This window comes from Myotis myotis, unplaced genomic scaffold (assembly GCF_014108235.1).
Source record: "Myotis myotis isolate mMyoMyo1 unplaced genomic scaffold, mMyoMyo1.p scaffold_m19_p_34, whole genome shotgun sequence".
Classification (NCBI taxonomy): Eukaryota; Metazoa; Chordata; class Mammalia; order Chiroptera; family Vespertilionidae; genus Myotis; species Myotis myotis.
Window position 1 is genome coordinate 565,828 of NW_023416340.1, and position 25,731 is coordinate 591,558.

A 25,731-nucleotide genomic window follows, 5' to 3' on the forward strand; every position below is an offset into this window, starting at 1 on the left:
CCCTTTTTTTTTTTAAACTGTGAATTGAATCTGCAAACTTTTGGTATGTAGGATGCTGCTCCAAGCAACTGAGCTACCTAGCCAGAGCAAGAGTAAATCTTTTTCTTTTTTAATGTTTCTATTTATTTTTAGAGAGAGAAGAAGGGAGAGAGAGAAAGAAACATGGATGCGAGGAAAACATCGATTTGGCTGCCTTCTACACACCCCCTACTGGGGATTGAGCCTGAGACCCAGGCAGGTGCCCTGACAGGGAATTAAACCATTGACTTTTTGGTGCATAGGCCAACGCTCAACCACTGAGCCACACCTGCCAGATAAAAGGGAATCTTTTAATTAGCCTATGAGAGAGACCTTTTCTTTTTGGCATGCATGATTATAATAAAATGTTGGCTCGTAACTACATTGTCCAAAAAAGGTTTCTTTAACACACCAAGAGCTAGTAGAGGAGGGTTATGGGAATAGAAAGGAAAAATACTGTAAATGGGTCATTATGGATAATTGTAAAAGTTGCCATTCTATGCTTTCTATGATTTCTGAACCCCATGCACTCTAGTTATGGACCCAACAACACTGATTGAGACCATAGACTACATCTATGAGGACAGCACCCTATCCTTTCGAGATGTGGTTTCCAGTGGGCAACATCTGGAAAGCTTCAACAGGTAATCCTACAATTCTGGAGGGCCACCTGCTTTTAGGTAATGAGGAAAATGAAAAGAACAGCTAATCCCATTAGGCAAGATTTCTTCATGCTTTGATAATATCAAGTCCTTCTGACATTCTAGACCTGTGGTTCTCAACCTTCCTAATGCCACGACCCTTTCATACAGTTCCTCATGTTGTGGTGACCCCCAATTTCATTGTTACAAATTGAACATAATGAAAGCATAGCGATTCATCACAAAAACAATATGTAATTATATATGTGTTTTCCGATAGTCTTAGGCGACCCCTGTGAAAGGGTTGTTCGACCCCCAAAGGGGTCGCGACCCACAGGTTGAGAATTGCTGTTCTAGACGTTACTTTGACTTACCATTTAATTGTTGATTAGGATTTAGATTTGGTAGAGTTATGGGAGGTTTTCAAGTTTCAAATGATTTTTGTCTGGCAGAAAACAACCTTGAAGGACATTAACCAGATTTGTATCAAACTTTCCAACCTAATTCCTGCATTCTTTCCCCCTCAGTCTATACATACTCATTCCTCAAGGTCCTCCCGTGAACAAGCTTTATTTTTCTGCTGGTTCTCTCACAAATGGAAATAACATCATTGATGCATGCTAACCATGTTTTTGTGTGAAGGGCACGTTTTTTAACTTTTAAAAAGTTATACTATGAAAATAGTTAAGTCCAGGGATGTAATTACTGGCAGAAATAGGACAGGGGGGTGGGAATAACACCAATTCCCAACAAAGTATTATTCTAATGAAGGTGAATTGGTGACCTTTCCCATGAAAAGGATCCATTGTAATCAATCTACCACCAGTGGTTGGGAAGTGGGACACTGGATGTGTGGACCTGATTCACCGTGCCTGCCTGAGTTCAGTCTCAAATACCATTTCCACATGGTGATGAATTGAAGCTGGGTCTGCCCACTTCATCACTTGGTGTGTCCCATAGTACATCACCTGGGATTGTGGCCAGTCATCCAGGCTTCATAGAATCCACGAATAATCCAAGAGCTAATTCTCAGAACAAGAGGTCTTCACTTTCTATAAATCCCCAGGGTGTACGCTTCCTATTGTTTACCAGAGGTCCATAGACTACCCGTAAGCCCGTAAGAGGCAACGGAATGCCAGCGCCGATTAAAAAAAAAAAAAAAAATTGTGATGCTTATGCCTAATCCTATAACGTTGAGCCAGGTTCAGTCTGTATCCATTAAATGGGAATAATATTATCTGTCCCGTGTATAGTTATGAGGGTTAAAGAATTTTACGTTATACTGTTCCGAATCCGTTTAGTACTTCCAAGTCCAGCATTTGAGAGCCTTCTATCTACTAATTAGGTTGTAAAACTCCACCAAAGCCCGCCCCTCTTGCACCGCCCAGGGATGACGTCATCGACCGAGGTCCCTAATGACATCATCTCCCGGCTTGCCTGGCTCCATCTTCCCATTCTCCGGAAACCTACAACTCCAGCACCCGGCCTCCGGCTTTAGGTTATTTTTTTCCTCTCCGTAGCCCGATTTCCTCCCCTCCCATCCTCCCACCTAAAACTTTCTACTCTTCCCGCTTTCCCTCAAGCTAGCAATTTTCGGTTCTTCCTGCTGTTTCTCGGGCGAATTACTCAGAAATCGTTTACTCTCTTAATTAATCGCCTCCCTAGCCAGCCCTTCAGCTCCTTCCTTCTAAATCTCATTACCCGCGCACCGCCTCTTTCGGCTGTTTCCGTCTCCTGCCACCCACCCCGACGCCGCCTTCGGCTCTTTCCGGATCGCCTCAGTTCCTTGTTTCCCAGTCCCGATCCGCTTCGGTTATTTCCGGCTCTCAGGGACCTCCCATTTTTTTCTCTAGCCCCACCCCAATAATCATCTTCGACACTTTCCGCCTCTCCTTGTCTCCCGCTCAGCGCCTTTCGGCTCTTTCCGCCTTCCCTCGGCCTCTCGGCTCTTTCCGCCGCCCTTTCGGGAAAGGGGCCTGTACCGCCCCCTCTCCGCCACGTGACGCGGCCTCCGCCTCTCAGTTCCCCCTCCCGCCTCGCCCTTCCTCCCGCCTCAGCCTCCCAGTCTGTCCAGGCCACGCCGCCATTTTGTGTGAATTTCTGACTGCGGCGGGGGCCGGACAGCCGGGGCACCGAGGGCGGGCAGACAGACAGACAGACAGTCGGCCCGTCTCCGCGGCCCGTTTCTCTTCTCCCTAAAACCCTTCTCTTCTTAACCCCCCCTCGCTCGCTCTCCTCTTCCCCCCTTCCCCCTCGCTTGCTCAATCGCGCGCGGCCCGCGCTAATTACACCCAACCACCCACCAGTCTCCTTGTACTCCGGGGTCCCACTCCCGGGTCCGCGGGTGTGTGTGTGTGTGTTGGGGGGGCGTGTGGAGGGGGCGTCTCGCCCAGATGAGGGCCCCGCGCCCGTGAGCGAGTGACCCCGGGGACGAGCTGCGGAGAAAGCAGGCGGCGAGCGGCCCGCCGAGGCCTAGGCCGCGCGGCTGACGCGGAGGTCGGCGCAGAGGTGATTCCGAAATCGAAAAAAATACTATCCCCGTTCCCGTCAGGAGCCCGCAGAGCTGAAGTGTGCCCCCTCCCGCCACGCCCAAGCCCAAGCAGTCCTTTTTCGTGCATTAACACCCCCCTCCCCCCAAAGGAACGATGGAGGCCGCGCCCGGGACCCCCCCGCCGCCGCCATCAGAGTCGCCGCCGCCGCCATCGCCGCCATCAACGCCTTCGCCTCCTCCGTGTTCCCCCGACGCCTGCCCGGCCGCCCCGCACCTCCTCCACCGCCTCCCGCTCCCTGACGACAGGTCAGGCCCCCGGCCCGGCCGGGGCAGCGTCCCCGGGGGGAGGAGGAGGAGGAGGAGGAGGAAGGGGGGCGGCCGCCATGTTGGGCCGGGCCGCGGAGGAGGAGGAGGAGGAGGAGGAGGAGGAGGAAGGGCGGGGTCGGTGGGTGTCTCTCGCTCGCTCGCTCTTTCTCGCTTGCTTTCTCTCCCGGCCTCATGCGTGTCCCCCCCCTCGCGGCGTTCGCCCGCTCTCCCTCGCTCTCGCTCTGTCTTTTTTGGGCGCCATGCTGAGGGGAAGGTGAGGAGGCGCCCCCCGGACCCCCCGCGCCCGCCCCGGGGAGGGGGCGCCGGAGGCCCACGGGGGGTCCGGGCTGCCCTTGCGCCCGGAGCTGGCAGCCCCGGGCCCGCCTGCCGGCCGCCTGGCTTCAGGGAAGGGGATGGGGGAGGGGCCCCCGGACCCCTTTTCGGGGGAGACCTCGAGCCGCAGCCCCGCGCGGAGGGGTGTGGAGTTGGGGGCCCCCGAGCCCCCGGCGGTATCCTTTCTCCCGGGGGAGGCGCGCCCCGTCCTGCTTGGAGAGGTAGCCCAGCGTTCGTAGGAGGCAGAAAGTGGGGGTTCGTCCAGTCCCTTTCCCACCCTCCTCCTGGGGGGGTCCTGACATGGGGGGCCCCTTGCACTGTTTCTCCCCCCCCCCTTTTTGGCGGGAGGTGTTTCCTAGGTGTTCCCTGGAGGGCAAAAAGGTGGGGGGACCTCTAGCCCCTTGGATGGAAGTCCCTTCCCGTTTTGGGGGGAAGAAGACCCTGCCCCTTGTTTTTTCTCTAAAGGGAGGGTTCCTCTCGCCCTTTTTTTTCTTTTCTTTTATTTTTTTAGGTAGGTGATGCGGGCTTTTTGGGGGGCAGTGGGAGAGGCTTGGCTTCCCTGCCTTGGAGGGGAAGAGGAAGTCGGCCCCCTCTTGCTCTCCGGGGTTCGCTCCTTCTTTGGGGCTGAAAAGCGGCGCCCTCCCTTCCGGGAGCCGAAAGGAGCGTCCCCGGGGCCGTGGCTCGGGGCGAAGGGGGCGCCCCCCTCCCGTGTGTTGAGTGCGAAGGGGGCTCGCCCCGCGCCCTTCCCTGGAGGGGGACCCCGGGCCGGCGCCGCGCGCCCCGGGGCGAGGCCGGCGCCCGGGGCCCCCCGCCCCAGCGCGGGGTGGGGAGCGGGGTAGAGAGTGGGTTGGAGATGGAAGGAGGGCTGCAGCGAGGCTGGGGTGCGGGGGGCGGGGGGAGGTGGGAAGGAAGAGGCGCCCTGGCAGATGCTGTGCAGGCGCTGCCCGGCCGGGCCCGCGGGCACCCTACCCCCCCCCCCCCCCGCAGGCAGGGGTGTCAGCGAGGGCTGCCCTGCCCCCCACTCCCACCTCCCCTCCCCTTTCTCCTTCACAGACCACACTTTGCCTTTTAAAAGAAATGCCACCCACATTCAGAGACACAAGTGCAGCAGTTTGGTGAGCTTTTACAACCATGTTTTTTTTTTTTTTTTTTTTGGTTTTGTTTTTTTGTTTGGTTCTGTTTTGTTCTAATTAAATGTATCGTCCTGGGAATCGCAGCCCATCGCAGCCTGACTCCAGTTCCAGGAAATAGATTAGCAAAGGTCTGTTCCGCTCAGCTCAGCCCGCGCTGGGCTTCCGGGCCCCCCTCGGGGGGCAGGTGCATTACTCAGAGGTGCCCACACGCTTTACTCGACCTCTCAGGAGCTCTCTTATGTCAGAAGTGTATGTCTTACAATGGGTTGGGATGGTAAGTAGCCTCTTTTATTGAGTAATTCAATTATCTCCCTCTTCTCCGTCCCTCTCCTGCCTGCCTTCCTCCTCGCCTTTAGATCAAAGTGATGCTTGAGAGAGTGAGTTGGTATGTTCAAATCAGGATTCTAGCCCGGTTGAGCCCTTTTTTATAGTTGCACATCCTTTCGATGTTTAATTTTTAAAAATAGGACGTACACAGTTTTCTAAAAAAGAAAAAAAAAAAGTGTTACTGTAACATGACAAAAACCTAAGTAAAAGGCCCCTATGTATGTTTTCAAGCCCTTGGTATGGTATACCTTCTTGTCATTTCAATTCATTGCTTTGTCTCCAGCCCTCATCTTTGAAGAAAGTGGACACTCCAAGTCCATTTGTGGGAGACAGAGTTACTGAATTTGGTTTATGATACCTGCATTCAAGTTAATGCTCTCCCTCCCCTTTGCCCCACGTCCCCCCAGAAGACTGTGGTTCAAGTAGACCCCATTTTCTCATTTTACTCCAATGTCTCTTATGGTGATGGACGTTGAAATTAAGCAAGTCATTTGTAAAGTACTGTTGAAGCACCAAATCTGTAAAGTGTCAATACCCAGTCTCCTCTCCTTGTCTCCACTGTCCTTTGTTCGAAAGCACATGCCTGATCGTGAAAAGTTGATGCCAACGTGTTACACGCCCAGTCATGGTGGAGAGAACACTTCCCTCAGCCCCCAGTCCCCCTTCTCTACGTGTACAAGGAAAAAACAGCGACAGAAATGACTTGCAGAACCAAACACTGTACTTCTGGTGTGTTTTACAAGCATAAGTTCTCCCGTTAAAAGACAAAACACGGTGAAGTTCTGTTTTCCCTCTTGTCCAACTTTCGGTCCCTGACATACTTGGGTCGAGGAAGCTTTTGAACACACAGCCCTCTTCCACTCCCAAAGATCAGGTTTCCTTTTTTTCCGTTCTTGGGAGAGGAGACAGTTCACTGCATTCAGATGAGGAAACATGTAAATTGCAATTCCGTGGGCCACTCGTTCTTCCTCTCATTGTGTTCACAACCTAACTGCTGGGAAGTGACGACCTTAGGTGTGTAAAGTCTATTGTGGGAGAAAGAAATGTCCACACAGTACAGTGTCCTGCAAAAAAAAAAAAAAAAAAAAAAAGATGTCTGAAGCACAAACTGAACACACTCTCCAGGGCGCAAGGTCCGCCGAAAGTGAATTGCATTTAAAGTTTCCCCTCCTTGGTGAAATTCCTCCTCCAGGAGCCAAGTGCAGAAACCCGGTGCTATAGATGAACCTTCCAAGGTTCAGGACCTACGAAGTTGCAGAGGGATGCTAATGTAACTTTACTTTGAAATGTTAAGGGAATAGGATTTCTTTTCTCAGAAGTGGAGCAATCCTATATCGCATTTAAAAACATTTCCCTAAACATTTAAAAAGCGCTCAGGCATATCCACACAAGGGTTTGTTGTTTTTACATCCTCAAAGGAATCTCATGTATCAAGCCCAAGAAACCCCAGTAATTCAGCCAGACTATTTGGGTAGCCTTTGTTTTTGAAATGTCACAGTACTGCCTTTTTTCTTCCCAAAACTGATGTACCGGTATTAGTTAAAATTCAAATTGATGGATGTTGCAAAAAAAGAAAAAAGAAAAAGGGTGTCACTCAGAATACCTGATTTAACGGCAACTCTCATACACTTGTCAAATTTTGTATTCTCTGGGGAGAGGTTACTCTGAAAGCAGTTAAAAATCTCCCAGTAGAATAAAAAATCATTGCGACCAGGGAAACATGGATATTCTGGTCCTTAAAGCCCCTGTTTTTCTTATTCCCCTCAAATTTGCTCTTCAAAAGAAAATAATAGCATTCCCCCCAAAAGGGCTTTCTATTTCACATTCTGTCCTGTCTCCCAGATAGGGTTTCATTCAATTTTTTGATCTTGAGAAGCCAGCATTTTGTTTTCACATAGAGCTACTTTCTGAAGCCACAAAGGTGGCCTTTCCTTTGCCAGGAAGGCTGTTCCCCAGGGAAAACTTGGCACCCGGGGAAATGAAGGCTTTCCCCAGGTGTTGCGTACCTGGCAAGTTAGAGATGAATGGTTGACTCTGAATTTGTCTGCTCCTGTCCCGTTGGATATGGACAGTTTTTGTATTGGGCCGGTTTCTCTTTAATAATGCCTCGACCTCTGCTCCTTTCTTAGATCTTTTCCCTTTGCTGCTAGAAGGGAAACGGATGTCTCAGGGTTGCCTTATTCCGTGAACATTTTTGCGGCTATCGCGCCCCAGGACCGTCCTGTATAGGCCAGATCCAGATGCAGTCAATACGTCGACGGTGAAAATTGCTACTGAAACGATTGCCAGGCCTCTGTGAATGCCCTGTTCCAGACCACCTAATTCTGGTGCCTGCGGATACCTTCTCGTACCAGAGGGAGTGGTTCTGACCCAGGTTCGGAGGTTGAGTGACAGAAAATAATTCAGAGCAAATAACGAAATCGCTAAGTTGCTAAACGAGCAAGGCGTTTGCGTGTACCGTGGCAACGTTTCTGACCTGAGGAGGGGAGAAAAGGATGGATTCGGAGATTTCTGGCAGTTGGTATTTAATAAGCTGATTCAAGGACCCGTAGCAGCAGTCCGCTTGTAGGTGGAGGGGATCCCGTCAGAATAAGTGGTTTGAGGCCGGTTTCATAATTAAAACCTAATGGAAAGAGCGGAAAAGCTGCCTCATTGTCTGGGCGGCATCTGAGGTTCATTTGGATAAATTAAGGTAAGACGTCGGGGGAGCAGGTTTCATGGATTTGGGTTTCTACATGTCGGCCTCGTCTTCGCTGCAGACCTGCTTTGCTTTGGGTAGTTCACAAAGATGCTGTTTTGAAGACTGTGCGGTGTGTGTTTTTTCCATTTAGTAACGATACGAGGTTACGTGGGCAGTTTTTAAATGCATTTCTGACTCAGTTGATGGCAAGATGAACGTCGTCACATCCTGCTGCTGGAATAATTTTTTAGCAGAACAGGGGTTATTTGCTTAGAGGTGATTTGGCCTTCTCCTGGCCAAATTGCTCTGGATAGAGGATCTTGTGTGTTTTTTTTTGTCATTTCATATGTGCCTGTTGGTGACTCAGCTCTCTTATTTGTAAGGCAGGCGGTGACATCTTCCAAACATGGAGGGGCAGCAGGGTATGAAAGGGCAGTGTGGGCTTTGGAGGCAGATAAGCCCTCCTGCAGTGTATGGTGGGCACAGATAACGCCCACTGCTCGGGGCATTGCCGTCAAATGGGCATATGCAGGACACCCACGCAATGCCTGGCATTCAGTGAGTCTTGGTTCCTTTGTCTCCCTGCTGTCCCTACTAGAGAAAAATTGTCAGTAGAATTTGCAGGCCGGTGGGTAAACAGAAGTCAGAATAACGTGTGTGTTCTTGAGGGAAGTCTTGTCTTCCTCTTTGTAGGTTTCTGGTCAGCTTATTCAACGGCAAGGAGCTGATCGGGGGTGAAACTAAGTGGGAGCCATCTTAGGGCATTTCTTGCTTGCATCATGTCCTTATAGATGCTAGAACAGTCATGCTGTGTAAAGCTTATGCTGACTGCCTTCCTGTGTTCATCTTTTGCTGTTAGGTAGTCACATCACCTTGAGCAAGTCCTTTACCCCCTCCAGGGCCTCTTAGAGACGAGCCAGGACTGTCCCAGCTCTCGGATTCGTCCACCCATGGTAACTCGGCTGAGTCAGTTAAGGGTTTGTCCGTCCGTTCTGCAGCCAGGCTTGTCCTGTGCTTTTCTTGGGGCAGAAAAGGTTTTGGCAGGTGCAAGGAGCTCTTCTCTCCTTTGGACTTTATTTAGAGTTGGGCGGAGGTTGGTACTGCCCTTAACGGGCCTCATATTTCCTTGCCGTGCCTGACCTACCGTCTGCAGCTTCTGGCCACAGTAAGGAGTGGCTGCTATTTCTGTAGCTCCCAGTACCCAGCTGCGAGGTAAATGCCTTAGAAATGAGTTGTAAGGTCAGACACTCTGTGGCTAGGTCACGGGCAGATCCGTCAGAGAAACCTTGGCTCAGCAGCAAGCTCCGCACCTGGTTCCCTTGTCCCAGAAACTCCCAAGGCCATAAAGCCGAATACAGCATGGCTGCTGCCTGCTCGCGCCATCCTCTTCTGGTGGAGGGAGGGTGGGAAGTGGGGAAAGGCCAGGAATGTGGGACTCAGGCTGGAGGAGACTCCTCAGTCTGTCAGCTTCCTGGCCCTCCCACAGGTGTGACGGTGCCGAACTGTCACGTGAAGATCCTCATGTCCTGCCGGGGGCCCTCTGAGCGCGTCTGCATTGGCTCACGCCAGCTGTCTGCTGAGAAACTGAAAGAGAGCTGAAGCCACTTGTCCAAGGTCACAGAGCTGGTGGGTGTGGGGCAGAGTTAGAACCCTGCGGCCTGTGCTGAGCTCTATACTGAATACGCTGTCCTGGATCTTGGATGGTATTTTTCCAGCTGCAGCATGCAGCCATCAGTGGGATTTGATGCCCATTTGTTGATTTGTCTCCTACTTTTGAAAAATGAAATGGAAGAGGGTAGAAAAAGCAGAGTACAGCAAAGGTTCAAGGTGACTTCGTGAAACTTTTGAGAGAAATGTAGAGGAGATGTAGGTCAAAGTCAAGGTTTGAGAACCACTACACATAGAATAGGATGGGGCAAACTGTGGCTCTCTGGCCAAAGCCAGCCCACCCACCCTGTTGTAAGTAAAGTTTTATTGGAACACAGCTACACCTATTCATTTCTGTCTTCTGTGTCTGCTTTTGTGCTAAACAGCAGAATTGAGTAGTTGGGACAGAAACTGCCAAACCTAAAGTATTTATTTAATCTGTGGCCCCTGCACTGGTATAATGTGCCCAGTGCCTGGTCCGTCTGCACAGCAGCTGTGGTCCTCATTTTTGTTGTGGTGGTGGAGATGGTGGAAAAGAATGGGAAGGAATACAGGTATTCCCTTTAAAATTGGCCCCAGAGAGAATGGGGTGTGCTACTGCCCTTCTGGGACCTGCTGTGGTTCCCGCATCCACGTTCCACTCCTCCCAATGGATGTAGACACCCAAGCCTGGGCTTTCGAGCCTTTAAATTGAAGGGATTTTCATTCATTAGAAGTAACTGGAGACTCTCGAGGCCCAGTGTCGAAGTGGATCGCAGCTAACATTCCCACATAGCCTGACCCAAGGGAGCTGGGCCCAGACGCCAGTGTCACTTGGCTAACTGTCTGTTGCAGGTGGCTTGGAGAATTGCCCTCCTCATTTTCCTAGCAGACACCAGGGCTTAGGTTTCCTTGGGATTCCAGGCCCTGCCATTGCTCAGGACACCAGAACAATCCTGGGAACCGCAGCCTCAGCAACAGAGGCAGGCGGGATCCCTGGGGTGGAGGGGCCACCGGTGGCTACTTGTATCTGTTCCCTGGATACACCCATCACGGATGGTTTATCATTACTCACTCTCTGGCCTATCAGGAAGCTCCACCAACACTTGGTGAATGAGTTTGTAACTAAAGACAACCCCTCAATGACTTCGTGAGAGTTTTAAGTGATCCAGGTTGCTGCCGGAGACATGACCCAGTGTCTATGTTGATGACATTGACAAAGAGGGTGTGGGATGCTGACACTGATGCTGTGTGTGTGTGTAGAATCTGTTCCCAGCACCTGCCCAGTCTGTACCTGGCCCTGTGCTGGGCTTAGGAAACTTGGGAGTGACTGCCAGCCTCTTTCTTGTCAGCCCTCCAGGAGCCCACAGGTGACCAGAAGTGAATAGCTGTATACAGATAATTGCAGTTAAAAAGTTTTTTAAAGGTTTCAAATGTACTAAATTTCTTTAATCGTCCCATATTTTAATGGTACACAGTGCTTTCACTTGGCATCAATTAGGAGTTGGTTTTGAGACAATTCATTATTACACCAGCTGGGATGATTACAGATGTCTCCATTTCTTTGGGGTGACTCTGCCAACAGGGACAGGTTCCATTCTGTTCCAATTTGTGTGGCTGTATATGTCCATGTAGCAGTACAGAAAAGCTCCAATAGCTAACACGTCGTTACCATATTTGTCATGGAAATCTGGTATTCATTTCTGGTGGATCTGCCTTGCCCTTATCTGCTGAATGCTTCGAACTGGGAGACGACTTAGTGCATTTTTGGCCAATAGAATCATCGTGAAGCTGTCAGAACTGCAGCTGCGGGTTGTTGGAAATTCGCATCAAGTACGCTTGCAAAGAACCAAGTGCAGTCCTTCATAAGGAATTCTTTAGTGGTGTATGAAGTCATAGGCCAGGTATCTTTTAATAGAAAAATGTTAATACTTTGTCTTGGTTGAATGAAACCACATTGATTCCTCTGAAAAGATTATAAACAAGGAGAAGTCCTAGTTCACAAGTCCTGGTTAGATTTTCCTCTCTGGAATGATAGACATCTCTTGTCCTTGGACGCCAACCAGCATCTTTCCAGCTTGAAGCAATCAAGCATCGTTGGCGTGAGAAGGTTAAGAAACTCTTTGTTGCTGAGAAGCAGATTTCAGAGGTTGATTGTCTGGAGAAACTTGGATCAGAGAGAGACCTTTATCAAGCACATGAGCTGTTTTCAGAACGAGAGAACGAGTGGGAGTGGAAAAATAGCTACTCAGGCAAAGACTATGACACTGACTCTTAAGATCCTTGTAGCAGGCGGGGCTTTTCCTTGGTCACCTTGTTTGAAGCTCTGCAGAAATGTTCTGTTTAAGTGGGTTGTGTGCTCCGATGAACCCCAGTGCGGACACTCACTTGGGGGTGAAGCATTCCTTCTAGCATTTAGGAGACTTTGAATTTCTTTCCCTTGGATTCTCATTGCTTTCTGTCCGTCTTTGGATAAGTCTCATTTGTTTCTTTTGTTTTTTAATTTCTTTATTGATTAAGGCATTACATATGTATCCTTATCCCCCCATCCCCCCACTCCTGCCCTCACCCCCCCTGTTGTCTGTGTCCATTGGTTAGGCTTCCGTTGGTTTTTCACTAGGATTCCTTGGGCCTTTCTGTGTACTTCTTATTCCCTTAACTATTCCAGTGTCTTTGGTCAGATTTTTTAATGCTCCAATTCCCCGCACTTGATGGTTGCAAGGACCGTATTGGCCTCATGTCTGCGTAGGAATAGTTCTTACTCTGAAGCATTTGTTCTGGGCTAGGTGTGGCCTCAGGGAATTCTTCCCACAGGAATTCCATCCATCCTGGGGCCCCACCACTGCCTTCCCTTCACAGTTGGAAGGGGAGCAACAGAGTGTATAAGGAACTTGCCCAGTGTCTTACTTAGTACCTCCCTTTGGCATTTCTTGGAACACTTTTATTTAGGAAGTTTTCTGTCTTGTTTTTTCCAACTCAGTTGTAAAATTTAGGGGAGGAGTTGTTTTATCAGTTGGCCTGATTAGTACATTACTCTTCCTCAGGTAATTTCTAATTGTTTCAAGGGTAGCAGTTAAGAACTGGGCCTGGAGTTAGAAAGTCCTAGATTCTGGCTCCGCTTCTGCTTCTTCCTGCTTTGATCCTATGGGTGAAATTTCTTCCCATCTCTGAGCCTCAGTTAGCTTTTCTGTAAATTGGACAGACTAAATGAATCACCGTGGAATAGGTTTGTAAATGGGTTTCAGAGCGAGCTTGGTAAAGCGGGGAGAGCTCAGCCGCCTGGTGCCTGCATGGAAGTTGCTGCTACAGAATGTTTGGAATGAATACTTCCTGCTGCACTAATGCATTCAGGCATTCATTCAACAAATGTTTACCCACATTCTGTCATGTATTAGGTAGGGTTTAGGCACTGGACTTTATAAGACTCTGAGGTACCCGGGCAGGTGGTGTAGTTAAGGAAACCAGGGCAGAGAGGTGAGGCCCGCCCACCAGGACTCCAGCTCTCTGCTGGAAATTTAACTTCCTAGGACCTTGACACTCCCATTACCTTGCTGAGATGGTCCCTACTTAGGGCATCTTTTAAAGCTTTTTATTATGGACATTTTCTAACAATCAAGAGAAAAGAGCATAGTATCATAGATCACCATATACCCACCTCCCAGTTTGACCGACGATATACATTCTGCCAGTTTTGGTTCATCTCACCTACCTTCATCTCCCTTGCATAGTTTAAAGCAGTTCCCAGATCTTACCTCGTTTCACCATAATCATACCTAACAAAATGAACATTCATTAATATTTCAAATACCCAGTCCGGGGTCGGATTTCTCCAATTTCCCCCACATTGACTTTTGGCAGTAGGCGTGTTCCTGCCTGGGTCCTGGCACCGGGCAGGCTGTCCTGCTCTTGTTGAAGCGAGGCGTTCAGCGAGCTGCTGACCCGGGTTGCTGGTGGTTGGGCTTCTCTTCTGTCATTGGTCTGTGCTTGCAGCCCCGGGGGCATCCGTGATGTGAGCGTGTTACCGTGGAAATAGTGCGGTGTCACAGAGCCAGTTATGACCACAGCTGGGAGTGTTGAAGGAAAGAGAGGAACGGAGCCCATTTGCTCTTGATTTCTGGTCGATGAACCTAGGTTGTAAGGACACTGAAAAACATGTGCAAGACCCAGAGGTTTATTTCAAGAATTTCCTGCCTCTGAAAATCCCTCAGTGAGGTTCCCCTCCCAAGGGCTGTTTCATGTCTTAAGTCAAGGGAAGGTCTCGGCCTTCTGAGGTCTCAGGCACGAGCCCTGAGCCAATTTTCTAAAAGGAAGCCTTCGATCCTAGTAAACGACTGTCCCACAGGGTCGGACTTGGGGTTCCTTAAACATTTGAAGAGGCAGAGCTTCCTTGTAATTTTCGTAATTTTGTCCCTAGTTAATGGGTCATTCAGAGCCTACCCAGGCAATTTGTTGAGAGTTTGGGCAGTTAATGGTCGTAACCCTGACCTTCACATTAACCTAGCCGTCTCTTGTCAAGGGCTCTCATGATCTTCAGGTAATAGCCACTGCTCCCATGAGTTTCCATCTTTGTTGTTTTCTCTCTCTCTCTCTCTCTCTCTCTTCCCCCCCCTCCCTCCCCCTTCCCCCCTCCCCCCTCCCCCCTCTCTAAGCCAGGTGGATTCACAAGCCCAAGCCCCTTTGAACTTCCATCCCTCTCGACTGGAGAATTTCCATGTTGCCAAGCTTTATTTGTGTGAGGCACCTTTGTCCCTTCTCCCTAGGGCTCAGCTCTCCCTGCGCCTTTCCCTCCTGGTCAGCCACTTGGTTATTACTCTCTGGTACCGCCTAGATTAGAGCTGAAAAAGGGGAGATGTCCATTTGTCAGTTTCACCAGGATTTGTTAGGAGAGGATGGTATTGGATCAAGAGAAGTTGGGACCTTGTTGGCCAGCAGTTAGCAGTGGTCCCAAGGGGAAGTTGTAGCGTTTCCTTAGAGAAATGCTTTCCAGTGAGCATTCAGCCAGTAATGTAGAGTTAATCTCTGCAGAGGTACATTCATGCTAGCTGGTTCTTAAAACCAGTAGCTACTGTTTGTCTGATACTTACTCTGTGCCTGCCTCCATGTCAAGGGCTTTGTCCATATTATCTCCTTTAACCCCTTGAGGTGGGTATTATAGTTATCCCATTCTACAGATGAGAAAACCAAGGCTGGGGTTATATATACCAAGAGTATACTCTGGGGAAGAGGAAGAACTAGTTGAGTTACTTGGTCTGCAGAAAAAAACCAGATGCCCAAATCTGTAGGCTGGTAGGTGGGGCCGGCCTACTTTGAAACTCGGAAAAAGTACTGTCTTTGCCAAGCCCATGGTATGTGTTTGAACCCAACATGCTTCTCTGTCCTGTGGCTGAAGGGGCATCCAGATATAGTCTTTGACCTGAGAGGAGGAGCTGGCTGTCACCAGCTCTGCTAATGGAAACTTAACTGCCCCGGAAGTTTAGTCTAGGAGTTGAAAGGCAGATCTGACTCTAGGCAAGGTGGTGACTTCTTCCCAGTGCCTCCCAGGTGCCTGTTGCAGGCACGGCTGGTTTCCTGTCCCTGATGGCTCGGGCAGGGCGGTCGGCCCTGCTGCAGCCGTCCTGGGGCATTGCTCTGGGAATAAGGTGGTCTCTGCCCAGGCCGAACGCTGCAGGGTTCCTCCTGCATGCTGGTCTCAAGAGAGCTTGATTGAAATGATTAGCGCAGCGGGGCTTCCCCACTTTTCTTGGGGGATTATGTCACAGTCTATTAAGCGTGCTCCCTCGGTATTTAATCCCGCTCTGACGTGGATTTTGCTGGCAGCCTGTGAAGTGGCGCTGCTTAACCCTGGTTGCTGTTTTGTGGAGACTGCCCTGTGCAGTCCTTCTGGTGGCCCTCAGGCTTCTACCTGTCCCGCTTAGTTTGATTTTCTTTCTGTTGAACAGTCCGAAGGAAATAGGCCCCGTATGCATGCAGGACGTTTAGCTGGGACTCCCCATTGTTAGCAGAGGGCACCCTCTCAGGTGGACAGAAGTTTGCCTAGGGCTCTGAGGAGTTTTGAGAGCATGGGGCGGCCAGATGGCACTGAGAATGCGCAGTGGCCAATCGAACGTGATTGTCCCAGTGTCCCCTCCAGTATCCTGTTCCCCTTCACAAATCACCAGAGATTTTTTTAAATCCTATTTATTTTTCAGCTTCTCCCAAATCTAAGGAAACAAAGGTTCCAGTATTCACTACCCGTTTTGTAAAACATTGTGTGAAAAAGTCCTATGGTAGTGTCTCAGCCCAGATATGATGGGGGCTGTTCATACAGATAATGCAGAGAACTCTTTGGCTGAAAGTCTGTGGCGTGCACCTGTCTGGGTACGTCCTTTGGCATTTGAAAGGCTTGCTTCTGCGATCATTCCTGATGATGGCAAAGGCTTTGGAGCTCTTTGGTGGTCTTTTGCGGTCCCACCCGCAGGTGTCAGATGTAGAGCAGCCTGTGCCTTGGTCTAAATCAATGTGCAGCAGCAGGATAGGGATGGAGGCCTAAGCTGCCCCTGGGCAAGACCTTCGCCTGCTGTGCCCGGGGTCCTTGCCCAGGAGCGGGCACGGGTGAGAGAGTGTCGGGAGGTGCCAGCCACCCTGGCTCGGCTGCCAGAGGCCTGTATCACAGAGGCTTCCTTGTGGACTGGATTTCTTGTAATTTGTATCGTTTCCTATTTGGAGAATGCAGAAAAGGAGGTGCTCCAGGACCGGGCACAGAGAAGATGCTCAGAAATGTTTGTGGCACTAAGTAGGCGGTGGATGAGAGGTCTCCCCTCCGCCTCACTGATCAGGAAGCACAGCGGGCTTAGGGGCGGGAAACGAGTCAGTTCTGGTGCTTTTCGTGTCACCCCCGGCTGTCTGACCTCCACTAGTCCCCCCTCACCTACTCTCCCTCCTATTTGAAAGCAAAGGGTGATGGCGTCCCACTATCCCTTCTGCTCTGCGGGCTTCCTCCTGGTTCCGGAAAGCTCTTTTGCTGTTGGCAGTCTTGGGCTTTATGTCTTTTGTCTGGACTTCTAGGAGCCTAGGCAGTTCCTCTCAAACTATGTTCCCTCCATCCCTGTCCTGGGATTCTGGGTACTTTATGCCCGTGTCCCTCTCAGCTTTTTCCTTTCCAGACTAAAGTGTTGAGAGGGATGCTCTTTATAGCTTTTCTTCGCGGATACCAGCCTCTACCTCTCCGATCTGTCTCTGGGCCTTCCCCAGCTCCCTTGTGTGTCTGCCTGTCTAGTCTGTCTGGCTCTCCCGGTATTTCTTCTGAGGTGAGGTCACCTGGCCCGCCCCAGTGTTCCCCTCAGGCACACATCTTCTTGTCTCCAGAAACCACTCTCCCAGTGACTTCCCCAACTCCAGACAGCAGGAATTGGCCATGCCATTGAATAGCAGCGTCTCCCTTGGGTTGGTGAGCTGGCCAAAACCAGTTTCCCCAGTCAAGTGGCACTTTTGCTGTGGGTGAGGCCATTCCAGCAGAATTGCCTTCGTCCCGGGAGAGCTTTGCTTGGTGCCACCCCTCGTTCTGTGGGCCACACCCCACCCGGAAGGTGCCTCACTTGTCAGGAATGCTGCCTTCTCCAGAGTTTACTGGGCGTCTTCCTGTGGGGCCAGCCCAGGGCAACCTGGCCCTTTACAAGGAAACAACATGAGAAGCACATGGGTCATCTCTCTGTGTTGTTTCCTTTGAAACATTCAAGTTTTGTGTCTAGCATTCTGTGTTTGAGAGTTGCCCTTGACCTCTGCTGGGGTATCTGGTGGGGCTGGGCCACTTATTTTAAGCTGATCTGACCCCTCTGAACTGGGAATGAGAGTGTACACAGCCCTTCTTGAAGGTTTTGATGTTTAGGGAGCAGCACCAAGGCAGACAAAGGGAGCGACACAGTGGAAGGTCTGTGAAGGTCCTCGGAGAAGTCGTCAGTTCGTCGTTTCCCCACAAAGCCTGAGAGAGCCGGGCACTCCCGGGCCAGCTGCCTGATGAGCTTATCTCCACCCCGACCCTGGGCCCATCTGAGCGGCCGAGGCCTTTTCTGCCCAGATTAGTTCCCTTTGGTAGCCTTTTGGGTCCCTTCATTACATTGCTCTGTTATCTTCATTTGGTTTGGGTCCTGTTTAATTGATAAAGAAGTCATTTTTTTATGCCCTCATACATACTTTTCCATGTCATGCATGAGGAACTTTGAGAACATTTAAAAATTTTTTAATTTTTATTTTTTAAAAACCAGCTTCTGTGCTTGTGAGTACTGTGTCTGTGGGTTTGGCTCAAAAACTGGATTCTTTTCCCAGCTATTCCTTTCTTAACCCTATTTATCCCCAACCCTCCCACCCCATACCCCATAGATATTTAGACATTTAGAGTCCTATTCGCAGCATCCGTCATGTCAGGAGAACGTTTCTGTTTTTTAATAACTAGGGTAGGGTGGTATTGGGGGGAGTGGAAAAGTTAGAAAATCTAGACTGGGGGGCCAGAAGGGATACCCAGAAGTGAGGCAAGTCAGCTGGGAAACAGGGTGAGCTGCAGGTGGGGGCTGACCCCTCTGCAGGCACTCTGACTGCTGTCATGTGAGGACCTCACAGGGGGTCTGGGGCCTGGGACCCTTCCCCTCACACCTTTTAGCCACTCAGTCCCCCCCCTGCCTCCAGCCCAGAGCCATGGAGCTGAGGGTGTGGGCCAGACCCCAGAGCCTGTCACTCGTGTTTCCTCGGGCCTGCCTGTGGGTAGGGCCCAGGAATCTGCAGGCCACCCCTGGATCAGAAGCATGGCCTTCTCTCCACTGTGCACAGCTACCACCCTCAGCTCACAGGGAACATCCATAGCTCTGGGGCCCAGTGGCGACCCCAGGCCACTGCGCCTGGGAGGGATGCTGGTCCGTGTTCCGTGACAGAAGCAGCCTCTGTGGTCATGTGCATCTCAGAAGTGCCCTGAAGCCAAGATGTACAGGTTTCTTGACTGTAGGACTTGGAACTTCTGTTACAGCATTAAGCATTGTGGTTCCCCAAGGTGGGGAGTCCCTCAACTAACTTGACCACAGAACCTCGTCACTTTTCTTCTTAGAATTCTAGTCCTAGGGAACAGTTTGGGAAATACTGCTCCCACCGCGTCGGTCCCTGTCCCCTCCCCCAGCCGCAGCCCCAGCCCTAGCCAGGACAGCTGAGAGCAGATGCAGTCCTTTAGGAGGAGGGCGGGGTGGGATGGGGGGCAGTGGACCCCAGGTCCCGCCAAGGCCTCTGGCAGGGATTCCAGGTCTCTCTCACGGCAGTCAGGCCCTCCATTCCTGCCAGCCCTGGCCAGCCCAGAGCCCTCGGGCCTGTGTTCCTCTCAAACCTGTGTTCATGCTGGCTTTGGGGTTGGATTGTAGGGAAGATGGTGAGTTGGAAGAAGGTGAACTGGAGGATGATGGGGCAGAGGAGACCCAGGACACCCCTGGAGGCCCTGAGAGGAGCCGGAAAGAAAAAGGGGAGAAGCACCACAGCGATTCAGACGAGGAAAAGTCTCACAGGAGGCTGAAACGGAAGCGGAAGAAAGAGCGGGAGAAAGAGAAGAGAAGATCGAAAAAGAGGAGGAAATCTAAGCACAAGGTAGGTCCGGAGGGTTCACGGGCCTGGGCCTGGCGGAGAGCCCCAGGGGCCGAGCTTGTCTTGTCAGGCCAAAGAGCACTCTAATAGTGTTGTTTTTTCCGTCCTCAAATTGGATCAATAGCTCATGCTCCATTGCTGCTAAATGCCCGTAGGTAAGGTGTTTCACGGAGAGCACAGAGCCCTTCCGGCACATTCCAGCAGTGCTTTCCCCGGGGCTGACTGCCAGAGTGACCTGCCTGCAGCAGAATCGCTAAGTCCACTTCCCCTGTCATTGCAGCGCCATGCATCCTCCAGCGATGATTTCTCCGACTTCTCCGATGACTCCGATTTCAGCCCCAGCGAGAAGGGGCACCGCAAGCAAAGAGAGTACAGCCCCCCGTACGTGCCGGTGAGTGACTGCTGGCCGGGGGCTCCGTGGAGTAAACCTGCTGTGCTTTACTAAGCACCTTGCCCACTGCCGGGCATTCTTGCATGGCACTTGACATGGATTTTAACCTTGCAAGATTAGGTGTTGTGTGTATATATATATTTAATGTATTTTTATTGATTTTAGAGAGGAAGGGAAAGTGAAAGAGATAGAATCATCGATAATGAGAGAGAATCATCGATTGGTTGCCTCCTGCACATCCCCTACTGGGGATCAAGCCTGCAACCCAGTCATGTGCTCTGACCTGGATTTGAACCGTGACCTCCTGGTTTATAGGTCGACGCTCAACCACTGAGCCACACCAGCTGGGCAGATTAGGTGTTGCCTTTATCCCCATTTTACAGGTGAGAAAACCGAGACTTAGAAACTTCAGCCAGGTTTCACAGCCCTGAAGCGCAGGGATGGGGGTTTGAACCCAGTGCGTGACTGATCTCTAGAAGCCATGCTGTTAGCACTTCTCGATGCCACCTTTTCCGGTGGCCTTTGCCGCGTGTCTCCTGTCCCCTATCCCCGAGAAAGATGCTGACTTGTCCCCGTCATAGCTGACTGTTTGACACTGTTCAGAAATGACTTTTGTGGAAAATTAGCAAGAGAGTGAAATGGTTATAGGAATAAATTGCATCTCTGACCTTAAGCAAACATAAAGTTAAATTATCTATTCAGTTAGTAAGCTATCTGCCCCCCCAGCAAAACTGATAAGAAAAAACATCAACATAGCTTTTTTTTTTTTTTTTTTTTTTTTTTTTTTTTTAAATATATATTTTATTGATATTTTACAGAGAGGAAGGGAGAGAGATAGAGAGTTAGAAACATCGATGAGAGAGAAACATCGATCAGCTGCCTCCTGCACATCTCCCACTGGGGATGTGCCCGCAACCCAGGTACATGCCCTTGACCGGAATCGAACCTGGGACCTTTCAGTCCGCAAGCCGACGCTCTATCCACTGAGCCAAACCGGTTTCGGCAACATAGCTTTTTGAGTTTTGATTTTTAAAAATACTTTCAAAGCTAGTAGCTCTTAAAGATGCCCCAGTTATTATGTGACTCAGCACCACCCATTATTACAGATACTTTATTGTCAGGTATAGTTGACATTGACCTAACGGAGATTCAGACTGTAAACCTGAGGGAGGCAGGGAACGGAGGAAACACTGAGCTTTAATTGGGAGCTGGTGTTGGGCATTTTAAGATCTGCTAAAGTGGTTGTGTATGTCTAGCTAACTATGTTTTGTATTTTCTCTCTCTCTCTCTTTTTTATAATGAGTGTGGGTTATTTAAATTAATAGACTGTTTTTTAAAGCAGTTTGAGGTTCATAGAAAATTAAGCAGATAGTACAACTCCCTCCTTATTCCACCCCGTTTCTCCTGTTTTTAACATCTTGCATTAATGTGGTTGATACATTTGTTGTAATTGAGGAGCCAATATTGACTCATTATTAGAGTTCAAACCTTTACATTAGGGTTTTATAGTTCTTTGGGTTTTAACAAATGTATAGGGTATGTATTCACCATGCACTATCATATAAAATAGTCTCAACTCCCTAAAAATCCCCTCTGCTTTCCTCCTCCCTGAGCCCCTAGCAACCACCAGTCTTTTTACAGTCTCGAGGTTTGCCTTTCCCAGAATGTCAGTCAGGCCCATACAGTTTGTAGCCTTTTCAGATTGGCTTTTGTCAATTAGCAGCATAGTTGACGGCTGCTCTGTTTTTCATAGCTCCATAGCTCACTTTTTTAAATTGCTGAATAATAAATGCTCCATTGTCTGGATGTGCCACAGTTGGTTTATCCATTCATTGCCTGAGGACATTTTGGTGGCTTCCATTTGTGTGTGTGTGATATATAAAATATATATTTAACTTGATCCAGTGTCTCCTGGCACCAGCACACTTTGGAAAGCATCATTTGAAATGGCTTTCTAGTTTGGTTGCCAAGCAGGTAATTAATTGAATTCCAAGACCCCAGGAAACTTTTGACCAGGAAGCACCCCTTCTGCCTACCAGGCCTCCTCCCCAAACGAGATTGCTCTATAGCCCTGGGACATAACCCCTATCTCCCCCCCCCACACACACACACACTTTCTCCCTTGTTCTTCAGGGGTTGTGGGGTCCGTTCTCCATTTTCTTTCAAGCTGTGGCCCTTTCTGAAGAACAGAAACATCTGGGCCTACTGCCTAGATCTCACTCAGGTGGGGACCAGTCCCCCAGGAGGTCGAGGATGGTATTCTCCCAGGGATAGTGAGGGTCTTGGCGTCTGCACCCAAGGCCCTGGGGCCTGCTCACCCTCCTCTCCCTGGCAGTCCCACCAGCAGTACCCCCCGTCACACAGCACGTCCCTGCCCAAGAAGTCCTACTCCAAGATGGACAGCAAAGGCTACGGCATGTACGACGACTATGATAACGAGCAGTACGGGGAGTATGAGGGCGACGAGGAAGAGGATATGGGCAAGGAGGACTACGACGACTTCACCAAAGAGCTGAACCAGTACCGGCGTGCCAAGGAGGGCAGCAGTCGGGGCCGAGGTGAGACCCCAAGCTTCTGCTCCAGGGGGTCTGAGCAGACCTGGGGCTGGGGGCTGAGGGGCGGTGCAGACTGGGACAGGCCTGGTTGTCCCTGCTCACGGAGCCTCCAGTCCAGGAGCAGAGACGGGCGGTCGTTTAGGGCTGAGATAAGCAGGGAAGGAAGGGTTTGGGGGAGTTAGCCATGTGAGCAGAAGGCCAGCGCTGAGGCCCTGGCTGGGATGGAGCCAGGCTGGTATGAGGCAGGGAGAGGGAAAACTCACTTCCTGGTCCGCAGCGAGGGGAAAGAAGAGGGATGAGGGGAAAGAAGAGGGACGGCTTCTCACACCTGGGCCAGGGTGCCTGGCAATTGGATGCCACAGCCCTCAGCAGCCCCCTCCCCCATCCTCAGCTCATATCACCTGACAAGGTGTGTCTGCGGCCTGTGGGCCGGCCACACCTCTGAACCTTGAACTCTGGCAGTTGGAAGGATGGGAGGGGAGGGCAGAGCACCAGAGGCCCAGCCTACCCTCTTAGAACCATCTCCTGCCAGTGAGATTTTCCACCCCCAGGGGGCTTCCAGAACCTTCTAGCTCAGAGGTTCGTATCCCCGCCTAAGGCCCAGCTTGTTGTCTGAGTGGCCGTCTATCCCTTCTTTTTTTCAGCCGTCTTTCACGCACACCTCCCTGGACAGGCCTTGCTCTTCGGGGAGATTCTAGATTAGTGCTGTCCTGTAGAAGCAGAATGCAGGCCACCATGTGACTTAGTTTTCTAGTAGTCACTGTTAAAAAGTAAAAGCAAATAGATGAAATGAATTTTAACAGTATATTTTATTTACCCTATACATTCAAAAGCTTATTTCAACAACGTTTGCAAACTAGGCAGATGTAATATTTTACATTCCCTCTTCTTTCCCCACTGAGTCTTTGCAGTCCAGACATGCTTTACCCTCACAGCATCTCTTTGGTTTGGTCAGCCCCGTTTCCGGTGCTCAGAAGCCACATGAGGCTGGTGACTACCATATCGTACAGTGCAGCTTTCAGTGTAGTGAGTGCTGTATCAGTCATGTGCCTGCAATGCTGAGGCACCTCATCAAGGGGCCCAGGGGAACCATTAGTCTGCCTGGGGAAGCTGGGAAGGCTTCTTGGAGGAGGAGAGGAAGGTGAAATGATTGACCTCAGAGGCAAACAATGGGTTAACATCTCTCTTGTTGGTGGGGTCTACTCCCGCTCAGGCGTTCACTTTCTGAATCACCGTGCAGGCAGTCGAGGCCGTGGCAGGGGCTACCGGGGCCGAGGAAGCCGCGGAGGGTCTCGGGGCCGAGGCATGGGCCGGGGCGGCCGAGGCAGGGGCAGAGGCTCCATGGGAGACCACCCAGAAGACGAAGACGACTTTTATGAAGATGAGATGGATGTAAGGTTTTCTACTGCCCGGGGAGCCGGGGGATGGCTGGTGGGCTGCATGTCCTGTGGGGGGTGGCCTGTAAGGCTAAGGAAAGCAAGCATCAGATGACAGGCAGGCGTATGTGTTTTAAATGTTCCTGTATGATTTTGAAATTGAAAAAACTTTCGTATGATTCAAACTGAACAGATACCAAAGGGTGAGCTGTGAAAATTACATCTTCTTCCAGCGACTTAATTCCCGTCCCTGGAGACAGGGTTCCCGAGTGGCTCTGGAAATGTTTTAGGCCTTTGCAGCTGGGGGCTTATTTACTCGCTGTGCTGTGTGCTTGCGCACGGGCACACACACTCCTCTGTCACAGAGAGCTGCCACACTCATGCCGTGTCCCTGCCGAGACCTTTCTGTGCAGTCCTGTTACAGCGGCACAGCTGCCCATTGTGTACAGAGGTGCCCTGATGGATTTGCCCAGGGGGTGGGAGTTTTAAGACCGACGACTGCACAGAGAGGATTAAGACCACCCATGCTCAGGCTGGGTCACGTGAGGAGGGGACACAGGCCTGAGGCCCAGATTTCTCACCTGCTATTCTGAGCCTGAGGTTGTCCTTGAAACCAAAAGGCAAAGGGGGCAAAATGTATAGTTAGGGACCGCGTTCATTGTTCCCCATGTGACACCTTTCTTCTTCCTGAAATCCCAGTATGGAGAAAGTGAGGAACCGATGGGAGACGAGGATTACGACGACTATTCCAAGGAGCTAAACCAGTACCGCCGGTCCAAGGACAGCCGAGGACGAGGTGGGCAGGCCCAGAAGTTGACGAGTTGGTGGGGCTCCCTCTGGCAGCTGTTCGAGTTGGGTTCTGGGGACAGGCAGTGGTTGATGCCATTTCTCTCCTCCGCAGGGCTAAATCGAGGCCGTGGCCGGGGTTCCCGAGGCCGAGGCAAAGGGATGGGCCGTGGCCGAGGTCGAGGTGGCAGCCGAGGAGGGATGAACAAGGGCGGGATGAACGATGATGAAGACTTCTATGATGATGACATGGGCGTGAGTCAGCTCTTCATTCTGACCTGATGTGTTTACCCAAGGCCCCTCCTTGGATATTTTTTCTCTTTAATGAGTTGTCCTCTGAGGCTGAGCCTGGCCCCTGCTCCCAGGAGCCGTCCCCATAGGGCCAGTAAGCACTAATCATCTCTCATAGCGATGCACTGCTAGCGAGACCCTCTCTCTGTGTTTTGTTGTGTGTGTGTGTGGTTTTTTTTAATGTTAATCTCACCCGAGGATATTTTTTCCCCCATTGATTTTTAGAAGGTGGGGGGAGAAACATGGATGTGAGAGAGACATATTGGTTGGTTGCCTCCCACACGCACCCCAACCAGGGCCTGGGGATTGAACCTGCAACCCTAGTACATGCCCTTGACTAGGAATCAAACTGGCGACCTTTCGGTGTGCTGGCCAACGCTCCAACCGTTGAGCATCACTGGCCAGGGTAAGACACTGTTTTTTAAAACCACGTCTTCGTAGCACCTGCAGTCACCCCGAACAAGTCTCTAAGACTTAGAAGGTTCTAGGTGGCCCACTCAGTTATCCCTGGAGAGTTTTACAGGAAGGCACGTGCCTCTGCCTCCAGGAGGTGGATGTGTTCCTGCACAAGTGTGTGTGCGAGTCTTCATGGCCAGCAGCTCCAGGTGCCAGAGCTTTTCTTACCCGAGCAGCACTCCATACTGTGGGCTCCGGCTCCTGTGGCCTCGGTGTCAGATGCAGCTGGCTGCTAGACAACTCCTGTTCTCTTCTTCACTCAGATGGCCCCCACCTGACCCGCGGGGCCCTCACCGCCCTCGCTTTTCATTCCCTTAGTTACATTCACACTCTGTGTTCTGTGTCCCTAACAGGATGGCGGCGGAAGCTACCGGAGCCGTGACCATGACAAGCCCCATCAACAGTCTGACAAGAAAGGCAAAGTCATCTGCAAATACTTCGTGGAGGGGCGGTGCACATGGGTAAGGGGTCAAAGGATCTGGGTGCTGAGCAGGGCAGCAACCTCCCAGAGGACACAGGGGCCCTGGCACGCTCTGGAGGCCACCTCATTGGGCAGGGCCGGTGCTGGTGGGAATGGTTGACTACCGAGAGGTGAGGTGCCTCTGGGGCCTGGAAGACTCGGTTCTCTTCTCAGAGGGACTGAGGGGCCGGAGCAGCAGGACATCTGGGTTTTTCTGGTTTGGGGAGGATATTTTTGGCCAAAGCTCAACAAATCTGTACAGCCTCAAAT

At 50.8% G+C, this 25,731-nt stretch overlaps 1 protein-coding gene and 1 pseudogene across 1 annotated transcript in view; one reads left to right on the top strand and one right to left on the bottom strand.

Moving 5' to 3' along the window:
* The first annotated feature begins 3,578 nt into the window (after positions 1–3,578).
* Positions 3,579–25,731, top strand: part of ZC3H4 (zinc finger CCCH-type containing 4) — a 37,250-nt gene continuing 15,097 nt past the window's right edge. The window contains 8 exon segments of the mRNA XM_036302856.1: positions 3,579–3,730; positions 18,930–19,149; positions 19,427–19,537; positions 21,873–22,095; positions 23,333–23,484; positions 24,168–24,264; positions 24,370–24,509; positions 25,355–25,462. Coding sequence (XP_036158749.1) covers positions 3,717–3,730; positions 18,930–19,149; positions 19,427–19,537; positions 21,873–22,095; positions 23,333–23,484; positions 24,168–24,264; positions 24,370–24,509; positions 25,355–25,462 — 1,065 coding nt within the window. The 5' untranslated portion in view covers positions 3,579–3,716.
* Positions 11,041–11,773, bottom strand: LOC118652767 (annotated as a pseudogene).